Source organism: Dipodomys merriami, unplaced genomic scaffold, assembly GCF_024711535.1.
Source record: "Dipodomys merriami isolate MVZ:Mamm:240054 unplaced genomic scaffold, mDipMer1.0.p SCAF_6, whole genome shotgun sequence".
NCBI lineage: Eukaryota > Metazoa > Chordata > Mammalia > Rodentia > Heteromyidae > Dipodomys > Dipodomys merriami.
The window spans coordinates 2,226,917-2,248,287 of NW_027206179.1; the positions used below are offsets into that span (position 1 = coordinate 2,226,917).

The following is a 21,371-nucleotide window of genomic DNA, read 5'->3' on the forward strand; positions in this document are numbered from 1 at the left end:
TTCTTCTTAACCCTCTTGCTTCTTGGGGCTACAGAGCCTTGAAAGATAAGGCCCAGTTATGCCATGTTAATCACACCTGGGGGTCATTATTTCTCATCAGGGACGAGCTATACCTCCCTGCAGATTTCAGAAACTCCTCAATTACCCCCTAGCTCTGTCCAACTAAGAGCATCTGGCCCTTCTTGGCCTCATTAATTTCTTTCACATCTGGATTCCCAATTTTTCCCTTATAGCCTTTCCCTTGTATTCTGCGACTAAATGGGCCTTTCCATTCAGCATGCTTACCAGTAGTGTTTCTAGAGCATTTTGAGAACTATTCTCTAGGTTTTTCATTGACTGCTCTGTTGCCATTTCCAAGTGAGCAGAACAAGCCATAGAAACACAAGAAAAATGGCAAGTCAAGAAGCCTCAATTACCACTCCAAACAAACAGGCAACAGATTCTGATTTCTTCAGGGAGTCTTCTGAATGGTTGAATTGTTCCTTCTCTCGTAGTATATAAGGAACATTGACAGATATTGAGTCTGAGCATGATCTACGGTATTTCCCCCTGTCTTGGGATCCTTTTTCTTTTTATATCTATTACTATTGAAGATACTTTGCGCTAAGATGACAAGGCTCAGCTCAGACAGTCATGCACTCTCTACCTTCCACTTTCAGTGAGAAATAAGGACCAATAATCAAACTATTCCTCTAGTGGTTCTGCATAAGTCACGTTGATGCCCTGTCCCATTTTCCAGGAAAAAGAACACATACAGATTCCCATAGGAAATTGGTGCTGATTAATATCCTGATCTAAAATTCTAAAGGTAGAGAATAAGAGAGGAAAGAGAGAGAGAGAGGGGGGAGGTGAAGTGGAGGGAGAGGGAGAGAGGAAAGAGACCGAGAGAGAGGAGAGAAGTTTCTTAGGAAAACACATTCAGTAATATTGCAAAACAGCAAATATGTGAACAGAAATGTACAACAATCTCAGAAAATATACTCAAGAAATTGTAACCAAAGCATGGAAAATTTAACCAAGATGAATGTTCATATATCAGTGAATTTAGCAATATACTGATATTCACGCAGTGATATAGCCCATATATAGGGAATGGAAGAATCACAGTAGACAATGTACTCAAATGGACGACTGATAGCATGAAAGGCAGATTACTTTGGAGGAAGCAAAGGATATCCAGGATGAAATGGAAATTTAAGAGGTCAAAATGGAACCTTGCGCTGACTCTAACATAACCAGAAACATGAGTAAGAGTAACTTATTTGTTGAAGGAATTCCTCAGGTCAAACTAATTTTGACTGACAAAATTGTATAGATTTGTCTCAGAACCTCTAAGCATTCTAGACAACATTTATGTTCCTCTTAAGATTTATTTCCTCCAGGTGGTCGCTCCCTAAACCTGTGCAGCGAATTTCTCTCAGGTCTTATCAAGATGATGTAGCACTTGGGAGCAAAGATGCAGCCCAGGAGACCTCCACTGGAGGCCAAGATGGAGAAGACCTCCACAGCCACCATGACCTTCCCCTTGGCACTGTGGTAGACAGGCAGGAAGGTGAGCCACACACTGCAGAACACCAGCATGCTGAAGGTCAGGAACTTGGCCTCATTGAAGGTGTCAGGCAGGTTCCTGACCAGAAAAGCCACCGTGAAGCTGGCCATGGCCAGGGCACCCAGGTATCCCAGGACACAGTAGAAGGCGGTGAGGGAACCCTTGTTGCACAGGATGATGATGTGGCCATATTCTGAGTGTGCATCTGTGTCAATGAAGGGAGGAGAGATTCCCAGCCAGAGGCTACAGAGAGTCACCTGGATGAGAGTGCAGATGGGGATGATGAGGTTAGGAGCCCGGGACACCAGTAACTGCCTCATGCTTCTCCCTGGAGCAGTGAGTGTGAAGGCCAGAACCACAGTGATGGTCTTGGCCAGGACTGTGGAGACAGCCACAGTGAACACCACTGCGAATGTGGTGTGCTGGAGGATACAGGACGCTGTGTGGGGACGGCCAAGGAAGAGTAAGGAGCAGAGGAAGCAGCAGGTGAGGGAGATGAGCAAGATGTAGCTGAGGGTCCGGTTATTGGCCTTGACAATGGGGGTGTCTTGGTGCTTGATAAACACCCCAAGAACAGCAGCTGTTAGTGCAGAGCAGCAGAGAGCTGTGCAGACCAGAGCCAGGCCCAAGGGGTCTTCATAAGCCAGGAAGCTCTCAGTTTTCATGAGGCAGTGGTTTTTCTGGGTGTTGGCAAACTGATGATCTGCACACCTGACACACTGCTCCATGTCTGGTGAGGAGTGAGTATCAGTATTAGTCTGTGATCAGTAATTTCTCTTTCCTCTCATCCACCTCCACTCAAGCAGTTCATTTTCCCTGATTCACCAGGTGACCTGTATTGCTTTCAATAAGAAGTGCTGTGACTCTCTATATCAAAATACCTTCAGGTGAAATCTGTTTCTCTCTCACATTTTTCTTTCCTTCCTCCCTTTCTCTTTTTTCTGTTTATATCCTTCCTTCTCTCCCTCTTTTCCTTCCTTCTTTCCTTCCTTCCTCCCTTCCTTTCCTTCTTTCCTTCCTTCCTTCCTTCCTTTCCTTCCTTCCTTCCTTCCTTCCTTCCTTCCTTCCTTCCTCCCTCTCTCCCTCTCTTCCTTCCTTCCTTCCTTCCTTCCTTCCTTCCTTCCTTCCTTCCTTCCTTCCTTCCTTCCTTCCTTCTTGCCTTCCTTCCTTCCTTCCTCCCCTCCATCCTGTCTTTCTGTCTTTCTATCTTTCTTTATTTCTGTCTTTCCTACATTGCTTGAACTCTGGTCCTGGGAATTTTTCCAGAATATTCATGCTCAAACCTACCACTCCACCACTTGAACCACAGCTCAAATTCCAGCTTATTGAGTGCTTAATTGTGGAAAAGATTTGTATTGAGTGTCCTGCCCATTATTGCATCGAAATTCTATCCTCAAATCTCAACTTCCTGAGTATCTTGATTGCAGGTGTAATATATAATTTCCTAGCCTTATTTGCTGCATTCTTGACATGGCATACCACTCTGGCTCTCTGCTACTCATTCAAGAAATAATGGAAAATATAGAATCAGCCCCAACCACTTCAATTTAACAAGAGGGTCTAATCCAAACCTCAACCTACTCCTTACACTCCTTACACAAACATCCTGAGTATTTGATCTGTGTCAAAAACAATGCTCCTCCACTGATATGAGAGGGTCTGGGAAGATCAGTTGGAGGAGGGAGAAGGGAAATGAAATGGAGATTCTAAACTACTTCTGAATCAATTAGTTTTGAGTATTTGCTAGTCAATGTAGTGCCAGTGTCAGACATGGAGTGATCATAACAAAGCCCCTTGTATTATTAGTTATGCTAAATAGCAAGTAAAATTTAACTAGAAAGAGCAGCATTGGGCACTAAGTAATGAAAGGCTGTGTTAGACCCACAATTCCACATCATTTCAAAGAGCAACAACTGGTCCTTGATATTTTGTTTCTTTCTTTTTTTGATGTTTTCTTTAAATACAAAACATGTGACATAGGAGAGGGGAACAGGGGTATTCTCAAGATGAAGCCTGTAATAGATTAGAAAATACAATCAGATTTGTAATGCAGGGGCAGTGGGTTGTTTCTTCTAAGGGGAAGTATGGTTTATGGTAGCCATGGAATTCTGCATGAAGGTGCATGTGTGTTCCTGCCCTGCGAATGTAGATCATTCCACTGGCTTGGAAGGACTGAAGGTTAGGAAGGGAGATGGGGAATTTATCTATAAGTCACAGACTCACCTGTCGCATTAGAAATCTCATTCTCTGGGCAAAGAATGCAGTAAAAGCAACAGGTAGCATTTCCCTCCAGAGAGGCCTTCCTGAATCCAGGACCACAGCTCTCAGTGCAGACAGACTGAGGAGTCTGAGAACAGACAGATGAAGGTTAGTGACTCTTCATTCTTTGACCTGACATCCCAGACACTCCAGTGCTTTCGGGGGAAAAAATCATCAAAACACATAATCTTTATATACACAGAGCCAATTATTGATTGAGCCTTCTTAGAGTTTCATCTAACATGACCTGAAGAACATATGGGGCCTTGACACCCAGCCCCTCATGCTATCGGGAAGTCATGGAGCCTTTAAGAGCTGGATGTTAATTCTAGGAAAATAGGAAATGAAAGTTAATCCTGCATCCCATTCTTGAATTCAGGTGATGATATGTGTTCTCTTTTATTCATATGTGAGTAGATGAACAAGAGCATGAGAGGAAAATCACTCAGAGAAACTTCAAACCCACACTCTAAAGCATGGCTAATTACTTTGGAGGTGCTGCTGTACCCAGGGTGATTCACATCTCTCTTGGCATCCCAGCTGCCATGAGGTGGGTGAACTTCACTGGCAGATGCTCCTTTCATTACATCCTATCTCAACACAGACTCAAAAGCAGCATCTACCCAACCATGGTGTGAAATCTCCAGGCAGAAGCAAAGCAAGCCCTTTTGCCTTCTCATTTGATTACCTCACATATTTTGTCACAGCGCTGGAATGATGATTCACAGGTGTCATTCACCTTTTATGATATTCAATATGCAAACATAGAACAACATATTGTAATGATATGTTCTCCTATTCTCTTCAGGAATCTGTTAGTAAGTAATTTCCAACAACAGACCTTGTGAACTGTACACCACTGAGCCTGAGTCTTACTTTTATTGGACATGGTCAAAAACAGGATAAGCTTATTGCATATTTATTCATAGATCAAGACATTATGGCTAGAAATGACCAACCCTGGGGGAGAAATAAGGATGTGGTGGCATTGTCTACAAGCATTGTACTCATAACTTTACTTAGGGAATTGTAAGCTCTTTCTACAACTACTTCCTAATAACAATATTTTTTTTTTAAAAAGGAGAGAGGGAAAAATGCAGAAATGACCCACCTTGGTAATTCCTATGGGCCACTCTATCAGATTTTCAAACAAAATCAGTTGTTGACCATGTGGCCTAAATGGAGAAAACTCGCCAACTTTCACCCTTTGTCCCAGACCTTCTGGAAATTTCCAAAAAGCTCTTAATGTCATACTCTGCCTCCAATTTCCTTTCCTCATTCAAAACCACTTGGTCTCCAACAGGATTGGTAAATTGGATCTTCTTCAAAAAGGGATGCAGCTAAAAGGGACATTACAGTATGGTGAAGTGCTTCCAGTGTTATCACAGAACCCCAGAACAATGGATTACTCCTCATTCCCACCACCTGATTCAGGCACACCACAGGAATCCAAACAACTGTATCAAATGCAGGCCAACAGAGGACTAACATGTTAAGAAGTTTCTAAAGCCTGGTTATCCATGATGGGATGCAGAAACTCAATTTCAAGGGAATGAAACTCCAGCCATATCCAACGAAATAATGAATTACAATATGACATATCTCAACTGCCTCTCTGAAGTGCATTATTTTATGATTGTGATCAGACAGTCAGTCTGAAATAAAGGTAAATAATAAACTAAGTAGAATCATAGAAGGTTTATGACAGCTATGAAAGATTACCTTAATCAAGACTTACTTCAGTGTGTGTGTGTGTGTGTGTGTGTGTGTGTGTGTGTGTGTGTGTGTGTGTGTGTGTGTGTGTGTGTGTGTGTATCCTGTCCTGTGGCTCCACCTCAGGGTCTAGACCCTCAACTTGAGGTGATTTTTTTTCCTTTTCATAGTAAGCATTCAATCAATTGAACTACAGCTCCACCTGTGGCTTTTTGGTAATTAATTGTAGTCAGGAGAGAGCCACAGGTGTGAACCACTTGTGTCCAGACAATCTTAGGTTTTCAAGAACTAGTCACCCTTGGTCTGTTATTTTAAAAAGGTACAAGGACAATGTGGATATATGCTATTGAAATGGGAATGGTTTTTCCCCACAGAATGAGGATGGGGACAGAAGACACAGCACTTCCTTGTCATGGATGCAGCGTTCTTCAAGAGCTTGTCTTCATAGCTCTACAGTCATTTCATGGAGAGCACAACAGGCCCAGTGTCTCTTGTATTTTCTTTTCTTTTTGTTTGTTGGTAGTGGGGCTTGAACTCTGGGTCTGGGCTCTGTCCCTGTGCTCTTCAGCTCAAGGCCAGCGCTCTACCACTTGAGCCACAGTGCCACTTCCAATTTTCTAGTGGTTAATTGGAGGTAAGAGTCTCATGGACTTTTCTGCCTGGGCTGGCTTTGAACTGTGATCCTCAGATCTCAGCCTCCTCAGTAGCTAGGATTACAGGCATGAGCCACTGGCATCCGGCTTATGAAAAGACTTTTTTTTTTGTTATGTGTGGGCCCTGAACTGGCACTGTCCTTCAGCTCTTCAGCTAAAGACTACCAGTCTACCACCTGAGCCACAGTGCCACTTCTAACTTTTTCTGCTTAGGTGGTACAGAGGAACCAAACCCAAGCCTCATGCATGCAAGGCAAGAACTCTTCTCTGAGCCACCTTCCCAGCCCTTGTTTCTTAAATTTTCCAAAATGGAGCCAGATGGTTCCATTTGCTATGAAAGCTTCTATGAAAGCCTGTATGCCTAGGGTAGGGCACCCAAAAGCAAAGCCATTACCTGTAAAGAGAGAAATGCTCTTGGTTGCCCATTGTGTACTCGTGGCTCTTCCATGTGATAAAGGAGCATCTGGTGGAGGGCATAGGCCACAGCATACACAGCATTGTAGATGTTGTAACTCTCATCTGACATGGACATGTCAAAAATATACCTCTGTAACCAATGTAGTGTGGCATTGTATGAACAGTGCCCCAAGTCTCTGCAGTCAGACTTAATCAGGATGCAGTAAACAGACTGAATCCATGACGTAGGAAGGGAATTATTTCCTGAGTTTTTGGATAAGGTCTCTGTCAGAATAAAATTGGTGAACCCAGCAGTGTTTCTGTGATGATGAGAGAAGGTGAGAGATGCATGGAAGGAGTGGATCAGAAAATATTTTTTACCAATGGTGACATCATCATAGGGTGAGTTCATGATCCAGACTTTCCCTGTAATTAAAATATGCCCAAATTTAACAATAAAGCTTAGAAGAAATTTACTGTCCCCATAAATGATAATCACATTGGTTGATAAGTCCATTAGCTGGCGATACATGGAAAGATCATCTGAGTAATCTGCCAAGGCATTGTAAGTGATCATGTTCTCAAAGGCAAAACAGACTCCTATCTTGCCCATCTCTTCTCTCAAATCTGAGAGGAACCACACACCAAAGTTGTCTTCAGTGATGAACAGTCCCACCCAGGTCCAGCTAAAATGAAGCATCAAGGAGACCATGGCCAGGGCTAGACCCGTGTCCTTGGCAGCCATCTGATACACAGTTCTGAACTTTCCACGGTCACTCAGGAGAGGATCAAAAGTCCCAAAGATGAACTACAGGGAAACAATGAACACAACACCAGGAAGAGGATGGTCATAGGCAAGTCTCAGTCCTGATGTGAGCTACACAACAACTGGTAGAGGTGGAAGCAAAAGTTTGCTTGTCCCATTTGCAAAGTCATCTTCCATGCTCCAAGCACTTTGTAGACATGTACGGATAAGGCTCAGAGCTTTGGGATATCCTTTCCTCTCATTACACCCCTCCTTTTATTTGCAGTAATGAATATGTGTATGTCCCACCCACTTTTGGAGTCTTTTCCCTGTGAGATCATGCATTTGGAAGGGTTTGTGCTAACACCACTTCTTCAGTCAGTCAAGGGCAGAGGCCATTTGGACATGGTTCACATCTGCCCACCCCTCCCCGCCTCACCTGTGGAAGTTTGTAGATGTCCAGCAGAGTCCCGATTGGGACAGATGTGCTTGAGGTTCCTGTGAGTGCCGCTATAGCCTTGCTGTCTCTTCTGCAGGTGTAATTAGGGTTGTTTGTATTCTTCCCAGATAGCCAGGTGAGTGGATCCTCTAACAGATCAGTACCTGCGTAGTGTGCACTATAGATCTCAAATCCCAGAGTCATGTTGGGCAGCAGATGGGGATTCTTGTTGATCTCCTCCACAGCCAGCAGCAGGGTGAGAAGCAATTGGTATTTCTTTAAAATGATACTGCACAGAGGACACAACATTTGGGTAGGTATAGGAGTATTACAAATGATTAACTGCAAATCTCTTGACTTTGTTGAATCAAATGCTTAACTCTACACACACTAGTAGGTGTAGATCCTATCTTCCAACAGGAGGGCATTATAATTTGGAGTGTTGAATAAGTTTTTGGAATTGGGAGTGCTCCTGAACAAGCCTTGATCAGCATATACGAGATGACTATTCTTCTGAGATTGCAGAGAGAGGAGGAGGGATGAGAAAGGTGGCTTTTCCTCTCTGTCACCTATGGATATGTGAAACCACTGCGTTCTGTTGGAACATAGGTGCATGCCCAGCTCACATACTAAGCCACTGAGTGTCTTGAATTAGCTTACATATGAAGAAATTCCTAAGAAATTCAATTCAAATTGGGAGCAGATTGTCCACCTGAGTTCAACCAATATCAGCAGAGAGTCAGGGCCTGCTGTGTTAGGAGTAAATAGGAAAACAGGCTGTCTTGTCTCTGTACTTGCTTGCCACACTTTTGCCAATGAGGCATCCTTCTGCAAAGAGGTGAATCTTGCCTTGTGAAGAAAGTAAAGAAAACAAAGAAGAGCTGGGAAAGTGGCTCAGTGGTAGAGTGCTTGCCTTGTATGTATAAGGTTCTGGCTTATATTCTTCTGCACCACCTAAGCAGAAAAATCCAGAAGTGGTACTGTGGCTCAAGTGGTAGAGCACAAGCCTTGAGCTGAAGAAGTGAGGGACAGCACCAAGGCCCAGAGTTCTGCCCCCATGACAGGCAAAAAAAAAAAAAAAAAAAAAAGAAAAAGAACGAAAAAAAGAGAAAAAACAGAGAAATACAATTCATTTGATGTGGTAGAGGAACACTAAGCTGACTCAGAGTATCTCTTCATTCAAGGGGATTCCTAGAATCAGAGCAAGATGGCAGCCAAGGAAGCTAGAACATGAAGATTGCCTCACCCAACAAAGAACAGATGAGAGTCGGGTGGTATGGACTGGGAGATACTTCTCTAGTAGAACAAACAACAGAAATGGATGTATGAGAAAAGGTGGAAGAAGCCATCTCCATGTTCCTCCCCATCATGAGCATTAGTAGCTCAGTATGGGCAGAAACCCTCTGACATTGCAGGGAGAGAGAGAATTAAAGTTAAATCTCAGCATCATCTCCTACACTGAGACCAGTGCTGGGGAAGTGCTTATAATCTCTGCTCTTGGGTCCAGACCTTTAGATTGTGCCGCTAGAATTGTTTTAGGACAGAGAAGAAAGACACTGCTACAACCTCCCTCCTCCAATCTTGTGAACGACAGCAGGTATGGGATACAACCTCCTAGTGAAGAGGGCATTAGAGTGGGTCAGGGTTTTTCTTAGAACCCTTTGTCAGGCATGTCATGGTTGGACCAGTAATCCAGAATAAACTAGAGGCACTGTTTGGTGCTGGCATCTCAGCTTCCATTAGAATATTTCAGGAGGTTTTGGAAGGTCCCTGAGGCAGAGCCAAATGCCATTTGAATGAGTTCCACCATGGCTGGAGTAGGCTCACACCTGTCTTCCTACTTAACCTGGTGAAGGCACTGTGGCTATGTGACTCTGTTGTCATCTGGTCAGTCCCAGTCTTGTTGCTCAGTGAATCATCTCAGGGACCACTTCCCTAGAAGGACAGTGCTCAAGATGGCACCAGGCAGAAACTGACGTCACTCTAGGAATCCAGTGTGCATTGGTCTAGAGCAGCATAAGCTAGAGTGTGGCTTAAGTGTATCCACATGTCAGTTTGGGTTTTCTGGATGCTAGCTGGCCTGATTGGATGGTGGTATTCACCAAGATGTCCCTGTGGCTTCCTTCTTTCTTTTGCCAGTTGTGGGGCTTGAAGTCTAGGCCTGGGATCTGACCCTAAAGTATTCAGCTCAAGATTAGCTGTCTAGCACTTGAGGCACAGCGCCACTTCTGGCTTTCTGATGTTTTATTGGAGATAAAATTCTCACAGAGTTTTCTGCCTGGGTTGGCTTTGAACCCTGGTCCTCAGATCTCAGCCTCCTAAGTAGCTAGGATTATAGGCGTCAGCCACCGGTGCCTGGCTTTTGGCTTCCTTTACAAACCTTAGCATGCTGCTGTGACACAGCATAGATCTCCATCCTACTTGGCATGGATAAGACAGGGAAGTATGATGGTGATATTGTCCCATAGCTTAGTGTGGCCAAGTGATAGCAGTAGAACTGTGACATGACTCCATAGCCAGGGCAGCCTCTGGCAGAGCTGTGGACCTGGGAAAGTTATCTACCAACAGACAATCTGTATTCTATTCTTGCTATGACTAATTGTGTATGTTTGTGGGCATCTTGGCCCATGAATGCACCTCTACCACATTCTTCCTGAGTCGATCTTAGTGCTCACCTAGCACTGTATTGGTCTTGATTGCAGTGGACTGAGGATGCTGTACTCAGGCAGGATAGACTAAGGAAAATGATTAATAAGGTTAATGCATGCCAGGAACTAAAAAACTCAAGCTTAAAGCTTGTCCATCTACTTCCCTTAATGTTAAGGGAACGAAGTCATTTAGGGGAAAATGGAATAGAATAGATTAGTAAAAAATGAGGTTTGTAGGCTCACAACAAATAGAGAGCTATTGATCCATCTACATATCTTAAGATTAAGGGAAAAAAGTCATTGAGCACAAAGAGAAGCTGGATAAATTGAAAAAAAAAAGAGTCCTAGAGGAGGCAACTCAGAAACATGTTATTTAGAAACACAGGGCTACTATCTTTACTTCAAAGGGAGATAACAGGTTGCATTGCTTCCCGAAAGACACATTTCTCATCATATGAATTAACAGTTGTCTTGTACTGTGTATGCATTCCCCCCCCAAATCCTTTCCCCAAACTTAAGCAATGTCCTACACCAAATATAGAGAACAGCACACCTCCCTTCCCTCAAGGATAATCATCTGGAAAGAATGGTCAAAACATACAGAAAATCAGAAAATGTAACACCAGGAGTGATTAGTGCAAAGATGACAGACCTATGTTTGTGTAACTTTGAAGTCAGACCTTCTGCCTTTACCATCTGAATACCCGTGGCAGCCCAAGAGCTGTGTGTCTCTCCTCAGTTAGAGTGTGTCTTTGCCTTTCTGTTTCCTGTTTGTCTACCTGCTTGTTTGTTTGCTTCCTTACTCAGGAAAGCTCTGCCATATTTCCTTTCTTTTTTTTTTTAATTGTATTTTATTTTATTTGGGAACATACTCTACAGAGGGGCTACAATTACATGGGCAGGATAATGCATACATTTCTTACCAAGCATTGCAGCCTCCTCCTTTGTTTACCCTTCACTTCCCTTCCCCGCCTCCCCCCTCCCCCCACCCAATTTTACCCCCTTCCCCCACCCAATTATACCCCCCTCCCCCCCACACACTGACATTGTAAAGCTGGTTTTGACATGACATTTTGTACTTCTCATTGTTGCAACAGGTCCACCTGAATCCTTAAACGACTTGTTTGTCCCCATCTCCTCCACATGTTATACTGACATCAAATATAGTGAAAGCGGGGGTTACACTGTGGGGGAGGGACATACAAAGCAACAAGAGAATGCCTAGCTACAGCAATAAGACAAGATGCAGACATAAAGGGGATCCAAATAGGGAAAGAAGAAATAAAACTCTCCCTCTTTGCAGATGACATGATCTTGTATTTAAAGAATCCCATAGACTCCATTCCCAAATTACTCAAGCTGATTCAAAACTTTGGCAAAATAGCAGGTTATAAAATTAACCCCCAAAAATCAATGGCTTTTCTATATGCCAACAATGAGAAAAGTGTGGCTGAAATTAGGAAAGCAACTCCATTTGTAATAGCCCCACAAAAAATAAAATACCTAGGAATTAACTTAACCAAAGAAGTGAAGGACCTCTATGATGAAAACTTTAAAATCTTGAAAAAGGAAATCAACACAGAACTTAAAAAATGGCAAAACCTCCCATGCTCCTGGATTGGCAAGATTAACATCGTGAAAATGGCAATACTTCCCAAGGCTATCTACAAATTCAACGCGATACCTATCAAAATTCCACCCTCATTCTTCAAGGAAATAGAGGAGGCAATCCAAAAATTCATATGGAACATATTTTCTTAAGGTTGTTATTTGTGTAAAATTTCTTCATCTGAGATCAAAGTCTAGGATCCCAAGTGAAGAGTCCCAACTTTTAGAAGGAAACTTCAAACCTTCATCTGTTTTGGTGACCCTGCTGGTTGGTATTCCAGGTGTAATAGAGTTTTGGTGTCCACAGCTGTGACTAAGGCCTGTTCTAGCACACAGATCTTGCCACTGCTAGGCAGAATCCACTCACAAGGCCATTCCCTGTGGACAAGGCATATGTTCCCCCTGTGCACACAGGGAGGAGGCATACTTGGACCTACGACTCATTAAAGTTCTCTTGAAGTTTTTAGAACCACAGAGTATTTGTCACCAAAATTGCCTTTAGTTTTCTCTGGTACTGAAGTGGTTTATCACCTCACAGCTGACTTCTCACAATGCCTGGCCTCCCTCTAGTGGTGCCATTGTGGAAGTCACCACAGACTCAGGAACACTGAAGCCTGCCTGGAATTTCTGGAAAGACAGGCACAAAGCCAGACCACTGGTGTAAATCTGAGACATTTCAAAGGCCAGATGGTATCACATGCCAATATGAATCAAGAATGTTCCAGAACAATGAGTTCTCTTAGCATTCATTGTAATCATTTTGGGGAAATTCTCATAGAATCTCAACTCTCCTGGATGTTTGCTGATGTCCTTGTGTACAATTTAACTCTCAGGCTTGACAGCTAGAATGTGAGTAATATTAAATATGAATAGGAACTGGCGGCTAAGGCCTGTAAATATAACTACTAAGGAGGCTGATATAGGAGAATTATGTTTTGTAGTCACTTTGGGCAGGAATGTATGTGACAGTCTTATGTACAAGCAACTCTACAGAAACTGGTGCACAGCTGTGGGTCAAGTGGTAGAGAGCCAGCCATGAGAGAAAAAAATGCTAAGGGACAGCAATCAGGACTTGAGATGATGTCTGAGTATCAGAGTATGTGTGAACATACATACACACACACACACACACACACACACACACACACACACACACAGCTAAATTAGAGAATGGACAGAGAAGAGGATAGCTCTGACATCTTCCCTCTCCCATGGGGTATGTTTCTAATGCTAGGTTTACACATCCTCACCAGGTTCAGTTGGCTTCAATATCCCTCACATACCTCTTATTTAATAAAATATTCATCTCCAAACCCAACCCCAAACAGGATGTTTCCACACAACTTGTCTGAGAAGATTCATCCATGATTTCCTTAGTTTACAGAGAATTATGTGATCTGAAAGTAGTGAGCTCACCTGGGTCAAATGCATGAATGAAAGTGTGTATAAAACATGTGAAAAGTGTTCGCTTCGGCAACACATATACTAAAATTGGAACGATACAGAGAAGATTAGCATGGCCCCTGCGCAAGGATGACACGCAAATTCGTGAAGCGTTCCATATTTTTAAAAATTATATTAAGTGAAGTAAGCCAGGCCCAAAGAAGCATAGGTCCATTGGTTTCCCTTATTTGCAATATCTAGTATAGGTATGAGTCAAGCGGAAAAGGCCAGATAATGTGATGTTAGGAAAATGAACCCTTAAATATGTATTTTAATGTTTTCGTTTCTTTCATGCATGTGTTTCTAATGCATTTATAAGATTATTTCTTTGTTGCTTTGTATGTCCCTCCCCCACAGTGTAACCCCCGCTTTCACTATATTTGATGTCAGTATATCATGTGGAGGAGATGGGGACAAACAAGTCGTTTAAGGATTCAGGTGGACCTGTTGCAACAATGAGAAGTACAAAATGTCATGTCAAAACCAGCTTTACAATTTCGGTGTGGGGGGAGAGGGGGGTATAATTGGGTGGGGGGAGGGGGGTAAAATTGGGTGGGGGGAGGGGGGAGGCAGGGAAGGGAAGTGAAGGGCAAACAAAGGAGGAGGCTGCAATGCTTGGTAAGAAATGTATGCATTATCCTGCCCATGTAATTGTAGCCCCTCTGTACAGTATGTTCTCAAATAAAATAAAATACAATTTAAAAAAAAAAACATGTGAAAAAGCTAGGCACCTTTGCTCACACCTGTCATTCTAGTTATTCAGGAGGGTGAGATCTGAGGATCAATGTTCAGAGCCAGCCAAGGCAGAAGAGTTTATGATACTCTTATCTCTAATAAACCACTAAAAAATTGGAAGTGTCACTGTGGCACAAGCAGTAGAGCACTTGCCTTAAGCTGAATAGCACAGGGGCAGCATCGAAGCCCAGAGTTGAAGCCCCATTACTGACAATATATATGAAAAAAACATTGAAATCTAGGTTAGAAAGTTATGATCAGGGAAAAATAAATAAGCCTGGAAGATGTTAGAGAACAAGGAATGGAAGCAGAGCTTCTGGGAATGACATGGGACACAGGCCAAGACATGGTCATCAGGGCAGACGTTTACTTACATTAGTTAAGGGGAAAAAAATCAAACATATCTTCAAGCTCTTATTACTGATCTGACCAGCAGCTCCCAATTGCCAGGACTTTGCTGACATGAAATATCCCCAGAACCAGACAATGAATGTCTATCTTAACAAAGGTTGTTATGAAGGAGGTCCAAACATTGATCCTGTTTTGAAAAGTTTAATTACAGAATTGATTGAAGATTCCCTGGTCTTTGCACTATGGATGGGGACATTGCTCTTTAGTGTCTTTGTATGGACTCTTGGTCACCCCAGTGACCCTGAGTAACAATGATGAGTGGAGGAGTCACAGTGATGGTGGGGTAGTCGGGACATCTCTGGAAAGGGGAGTGGAATGGAAGACAGACAGAAAACTCTGTACCCTTGGAAGAAAGAAAAATATTCATCAGGAAAATCTGAAATGAGCTGTTGTAGTGAGGGCAATGTAGAAGTTGCAGAGCACATCAGTGATTGTGTCCAAACTTCCCCCACCTCTGACTGTAACCCAAAGAGAAAATTTACAATTTAAGGAAAGCCAAGAAATCACTTACTGAATGTTCTTTTGCTGCATGGTAGGGTCATTCAAGTTTTGAACGAACAATTCCCAAGAATAGAGGGGGTAAAATCCAGCAATGACCACATCTCCCCTGCTGTGTGCCACACATTTCTCTGTGCAAATCCGTCTGCCATCTTCAGAGGAACTGACCAGGTGTGGACACTGGAGGAGAAGCAGTGTCAGAGCCACAGGGAACATTGCTGCTGCTTTGACCTGGAGCTGTGATTCTGGATGCAGACTCTGATTTCTGTGTCAGGAACGCATCTAAATGGATCTTCAGTTTTTGTGGCTTCTTGTTACCTGGGAGGCCTTCACTGTCCTAGAGGAATACAGAGCCCATTCTGCCCTCTGGCTCTGCATCTGGTGTCCAGCTTCAAGGTCAAAACAAAAGTTAGAAAACATGTGTACAATCTTCCTCTCCACTTCCTCAGGGACGTGATTTCGTCCAAGACTGTAGATAGTGAAACTCCAGGGATGGATTCCTTTCTTGTTGGGTTGTTCACAAATTTGTTTGAAAGAAAAAGTTGAACAGAAAAAAGTACAACCAATCAAGGGTCACTAGGGATGATGGGAATGGATGACACCAGAAGATGCCATGTGAAGTTCAAATGGTCATAGAGTGCCATAGCCAGAAAAGGCCCAATCAGAGTTATTGGAGCACCGTCAAACAAGGATGGACAGCCTCACAATCCAGGGCCAAGTGAGCCACAGAAGTTTGCTGAAATGAACCATTCAGCTTTCCATACCATCTGCACATGCATAAGTATCCAGAAGTGGTCAATGTATTTATTTAGTGCTGCTGGTCTTACCAACAGTCTCCCTGAATTCAATTATTACAGATCAATACTTCAAGGTCAATGCAGATATCCAGTTGGATATTTGCACTCTGAACCTTGAACTTCTTCAGTGCTTGCATGTCCTTACCCATCAGACTGTACCTATCAATATATTGTGGAGGTCCACTGTGAGACACAGAGATGTTCTATGATCTGTGACTTTCTGGGAACATGGCAGGATCCTGTTAGCTGTGGGTGTATGGATGGGTCTTGCTCTGCTGTGTCCCCATCATGTCAGAGTGCTCTGGGAATTCTTGTTACCACTTGCACAACTGTGTGGTGCCAGCTCTGTCCACGTCTCCCTATTTGTCTTCTCTATTAGTTCCTCATAATATTGAAACCAAGATCACAACATAGGGTCCTGTCTGCACAGAGTTCACCATGGTGGCTGGTTTGGTGAACTGGCTGCATATATTTATGAGGAAGGGCTTGGCAAATGTAAATTGGAAAAGTAAGGATGCAAATTCTAGTTGGTGTTGGTAGCCAGCAAGACCTTGCAAGAGCATCAGTGCTGGGGCCTAGCCTGACTTGGGTTCTGAAGTAACAATCTTTGTTGCTTCCATACTCAGGATTACCAGTATGAGCCACCTTTGGCTGGCTCAGAAGAGAAACATTTATCCTGTTCTCTTCATCTATTACTCTATTTCTGTTAAATCTGTCCAAGAGAACATGCCCTCCCCACTTCCTCTTCACCTGCCTGAAACCAGTAATCACCTGTCAGTCACCTGACTGTGATTGAGTAAAGGACTCCACACTCCATGGTGACTTCTTCATCCACGGAGGTCACTTCCTGAACCATCCTGGTCACACCTCCATAGGACAGTGAGAAGTTCCCCAGACTCTGTGGTCATTTCCACATCCGCTGTGGTCCTGGCTTAGCACAAGTCCCCTTCTCTCTCTTTCTCTTTTCCTCTTTTTCCTTTTCCTCTGTCTTTTCCATGCACTTCCATGTACTGTGAGTAGGCAGTTTGCCTTTTCTGCCTGAACCATGTGTCAGGTTTCCTTGCTGGCGAAGCTAACAGTTTCTACATCATTGTCATTGATATCTACTCTAGTACTCTAAGCCTTCTTCTCCCTACATTTCAAAAATGAGAGAAAACTTGGGGATCTGTGTTGGGTGTTATGCCTCTCTGTCTGTCTTTCTGTCTGTCTGTCTGTGTGTATTGTAAATGTGTTGTACAGAGGAGTTACCATCATGTAAGTCAGGTAATGAGTACATTTATGTTTTTACAATGTTACCCAGTTTTTCCCTGTCTTCCCCACCCACAAGTTGTATGCTTCATTTTTCACATGGTGTCCAGTACATACTACTGCTGCATTTGTCAGGGTGATTACCTGAGCACGATGATCTCCACTTTCTCCTGTATTTCTGACTCAAACATATAGTTGCATGCTCAAGACACCATTATGTCTGTATTACTCAATTCACTTTTTCCATTCATGTGTTGATTGGAATGGAGCCTGGTTCTGAAACTCAGCTCTTAAGTAGTGTTATGATAAACACTTATTATATGTAAACATAAACATAACAAACACCAATATTTGTGTGTGTGTAATGTACATATAATATTATATCTTTTGTCATATTTTACCAACGGTGTTATAATATTCCTTTTGGCAACATCTTCAATAGCATCTGTTATTATTAAATTCCTTTTCTTTTTTATATTTTATCACATTTTTTTCTATTTTTTTATTTTAAAACTAATTTTATTGTGAAAATACCATACAGAGGGGTTATAATTACATGGGTAAGCTACTACATACCTTCCTTCCTTGCTTCCTCGCTTCCTTTCTTTCTTTCTTCTTTCTTTCTCTCTCTCTCTCTCTTTCTTTCTTTCCTTCCTTCCTTCCTTCTTTCCTTCTTTCTTCTATTATTTTTTTATTGTGAAAATACCATACACAGGGGTTACAATTACATGGGAAGATCATGAGTACATTTCTTATCAAGCATTGTTGCCTCTTCCTTTGTTTCCCCTTTCCATCTGTTCCCTTTTCCATCCCCCACTCCACTGCCAAAGTTGCAAAGTTCGTTTTTCCACATAACGTCTTGTACATCTCACTGTTGTAATGCGTCCACCTGTAACTCTATTTAAGCCAATTGGTTTTTCCTTTACCCTCCACAAATTATACCAACATCAAATACAGTGAAAGCAGGGTTATACCATGGGGGAGGTATATACAAAGTAACAAAGAAATCATCTTATAAATATGTTGGGAACAATCACAAGAAAAAAAAACATTGAATCCTTATCTTGAGGTTAATTTCACCTAACATCAACTTGTCTGACAGTTTCTGTTTGTCTCAGACATGTACTAGTTATTGCAAAGAAGGGAAACCATGGGACCTATGTTTCTTTGGGCCTGCCTTACTTCACTTAATATAATTTTTCCAAGTCTTTCCATTTCCTAACAAATGGGGCAATGCCATTCTTTCTGTTGGAGGAATAGAATTCCATTGTGGATGTATACTACATTTTCTATTTTTTAAATTTAATTTTATTTTATTTGTGAACATACTGTACAGAGGGGTTACAATTACATGGGCAGGATAATGCGTACATTTCTTACCGAGCATTGCAGCCTCCTCCTTTGGTTTACCCTTCACATCCCTTCCCAGCCTCCCCACTCTCCCCCAATCCCAATCCTTCTCCTTCCCCCCCCTCCCCCCACACCGACGTTGTAAAGCTCGTTTTGGACATGACAACTTGTACTTCTCATTGTTGCAACAGGTCCACCTGTATCCTTAAACAACTGGTTTTTCCCCATCTCCTCCACAAGTTATACTGACATCAAATATAGTGAAAGCAGGGATTATACTGTGAGGGAGGGACATACAAAGCAACAAAGAGATAATCTTATAAATGCGTTAGAAACACATGCATGAAAGAAAAAATCATTAAAATACATATCTAAGGGTTCATTTTCCTGACATCACATTATCTGACCTTTTCTGCTTGACTCATACATATACTAGATATTGCAAATAAGGGAAACCATGGGACCTATGTTTCTTTGGGTCTGGCTTACTTCACTTAATATAACTTTTTCCAAGTTTTTCCATTTCCTAACAAATGGGGCAATGTCATTCTTTCTGATGGAGGCATAGAATTCCATTGCATATATATATACCACATTTTCTTGATCCATTCATCTACTGAGGGGCATCTGGGTTGGTTCCATATCTTAGCTATGGTAAATAATGCTGCAATAATCATAGTTGTGTTGGTAGCTTTAGTATGGTCTTGTTTGTGATCATTTGGGTAAATGCCCAAAAGTGGGATTGCTGAGTCATAGAGGAGCTCTATATGGAGTCTTATGAGGAACCTCCATACTACTTTCCAAAGTGGTTGAACAAGTTTACACTCCCACCAACAATGCAGTAAACTGCCCTTCTGTCCACATCCCCTCCAGCATCTGTTGCTATTAGAGATCTTGATGACAGCCATTCTAACTGTAGTGAGGTGATATCTCAATGTTGTTTTGATTTGCATTTCTTTTATGGCTAGGGAGGTTGAGCATGTCTTCATGTGTCTATTGGCCATCCTTCTTTCCTGTTCAGAGAAGTTTCTCTTTAAGTTCTTAGCCCACTTATTTATTGGACAGTTGTTTCTTTGCGGATTTGTTGTTGGGGGGATTTAATTTTTTGAGTTCCAGGTATATTTTAGATATGAGCCTCTTGCCCATTGTGTGGCTATTTATGATCTTCTCCCAATCCTTGGGCTTTCTATTGATCTTTCTAGCTATGTCCTTTGCCATGCAGAAGCTCTGCAATTTCATGCAATCCCATTTGTCCAACCTTTCTTGGATTTGTTGTGTTTCTGGGTCTCTATTAAGAAATTTTGGCCTGTGCCAAGGAGACCTAAGGTTTCTCCTATTCCATCCTAATGTTTACAGAGTGTCTGCTTTGGCTCCGAAGTCTTTGATCCATTTGGAGTTGATTCTGGTGCAGGGTGATATATGAGGATCTAGCTTTAGTTTTCTACAAGTAGTTAACCAATTTTGCCAGCACCATTTACTGAAGAGGCTGTCTTTCTTCCCTTCTATTTTTAGCTCCCTTATTGAAGATTAGATGGCTATGTGTCTGTCGGTTCATTTTTGGGTTTTCAGTTCTATTCCATTGGTCCTGAGGTCTGTTCTTGTGCCAGTACCAAGTTGTTTTGATATTAATACTTTGCAGTAGAGTTTGAAATTTGCTATTGATATTCCTCCAGCACTGTTCTTTCTGTTGAGGATCGTTTTTGCTATTCGGGGTCTTTATTGTTCCATATGAATGTTTGGATTGCCTCTTCTATTTCCTTGACAAATGAGGTAGGAATAATGATAGGTATCGCATTGAATTTGTAGATAGCCTTAGGAAGTATTGCCATTTCACTATGTTGATCCTTCCAATCCAGGAGCATGAGAGGTTTTTCCACTTTCTAAGTTCTGTTTTGATTTCCTTTTCAAGGTTTTTCAAATTTTTCATCATAAAAGTCCTTCACTTCTTTGGTTAAGTTAATTCCTTGGTCTTTTATTTTTTGTGTGGCTATTTAACTAATGGAGTTGCTTTCCGGATTCCAGCTACACTTTTCTCATTATTGGAATACAGAGAAGCCATTGCTTTTTTGAGGGCTAATTTTATACTCTTCACCTTTGCCAAAGTTTTGAATCAGCTTGAGTAATTTGGGAGTGGAGTCTGGGGGTTCTTTAAATACAAAATCATGTCATCTGCAAAGAGGGAGAGTTTTACTTCATCTTTCCCTATTTGGATTCCTTTTATGTTTGCATCTTGTCTTATTGCTGTAGCTAGGCTTTCTAATACTAATACTCAGTAGCCATCCTTATCTCATTCCTGAGCTAAGAGGAAATGGCCTTAGTTTTCCACCATTAAGTATAATGCTGGCTGTAGGTTCGTCATATACAGACTTCATAGTATTGTGGATTCCTAATTTTTCCAGAATCTTCATCTTAAAGGGTGGTGGAACTTCTCAAATGCCTTTTCTGACCTATTGAGATAACCATGTGGTTCTTATCCTTGCTCTTGTTGATGTGATGAATTATATGAACCAGGTTTGTATCCCTGAATGAATCCTGTTTGATCTTGGTATATAATTTTTTGGATGAATTGTTCAAGGAGATTGAGATGTCTTATTAAATTGTTGGTTTATGATCTCTCCAATTTGTTGATGTAGGAACTCAGAGCTATAAACTTGCTTCTGAGTACTGCCTTTGTTGTGTCCTAGAGGAGCTGGTAATTTGTGTATTCATTTTGTTGAATATCATGAATATATTAATTTCCTTTCTAATCACTTCCATGACCCACTCGTGATTCAACGGTGTGTTGTTCAGCTTCCATGTGTTACAGGACTTTCTTTAGGGGCTTTTGCTGTTGAGTTCTAATTTTATTCTCTTCTGGTCTGAGAGAATGCAAGGTATAA

General features: G+C 42.0%; 1 protein-coding gene and 1 non-coding gene across 2 annotated transcripts; one reads left to right on the forward strand and one right to left on the reverse strand.

Moving 5' to 3' along the window:
• Positions 1-1,362: 1,362 nt before the first annotated feature.
• LOC138813617 (vomeronasal type-2 receptor 116-like) lies at positions 1,363-16,750 on the reverse strand. The gene is given in 10 exon segments (XM_070002016.1): positions 1,363-2,279; positions 3,773-3,896; positions 4,920-5,043; positions 5,045-5,148; positions 6,569-7,378; positions 7,755-8,043; positions 15,111-15,277; positions 15,416-15,486; positions 15,953-16,053; positions 16,677-16,750. Coding segments are annotated over 10 exon segments (2,781 nt in total).
• Positions 13,472-13,578, forward strand: LOC138814388 (U6 spliceosomal RNA). Its single transcript, XR_011367968.1, has one exon. It is a non-coding gene; the product is annotated as a U6 spliceosomal RNA (small nuclear RNA).
• Positions 16,751-21,371: the final 4,621 nt, after the last annotated feature.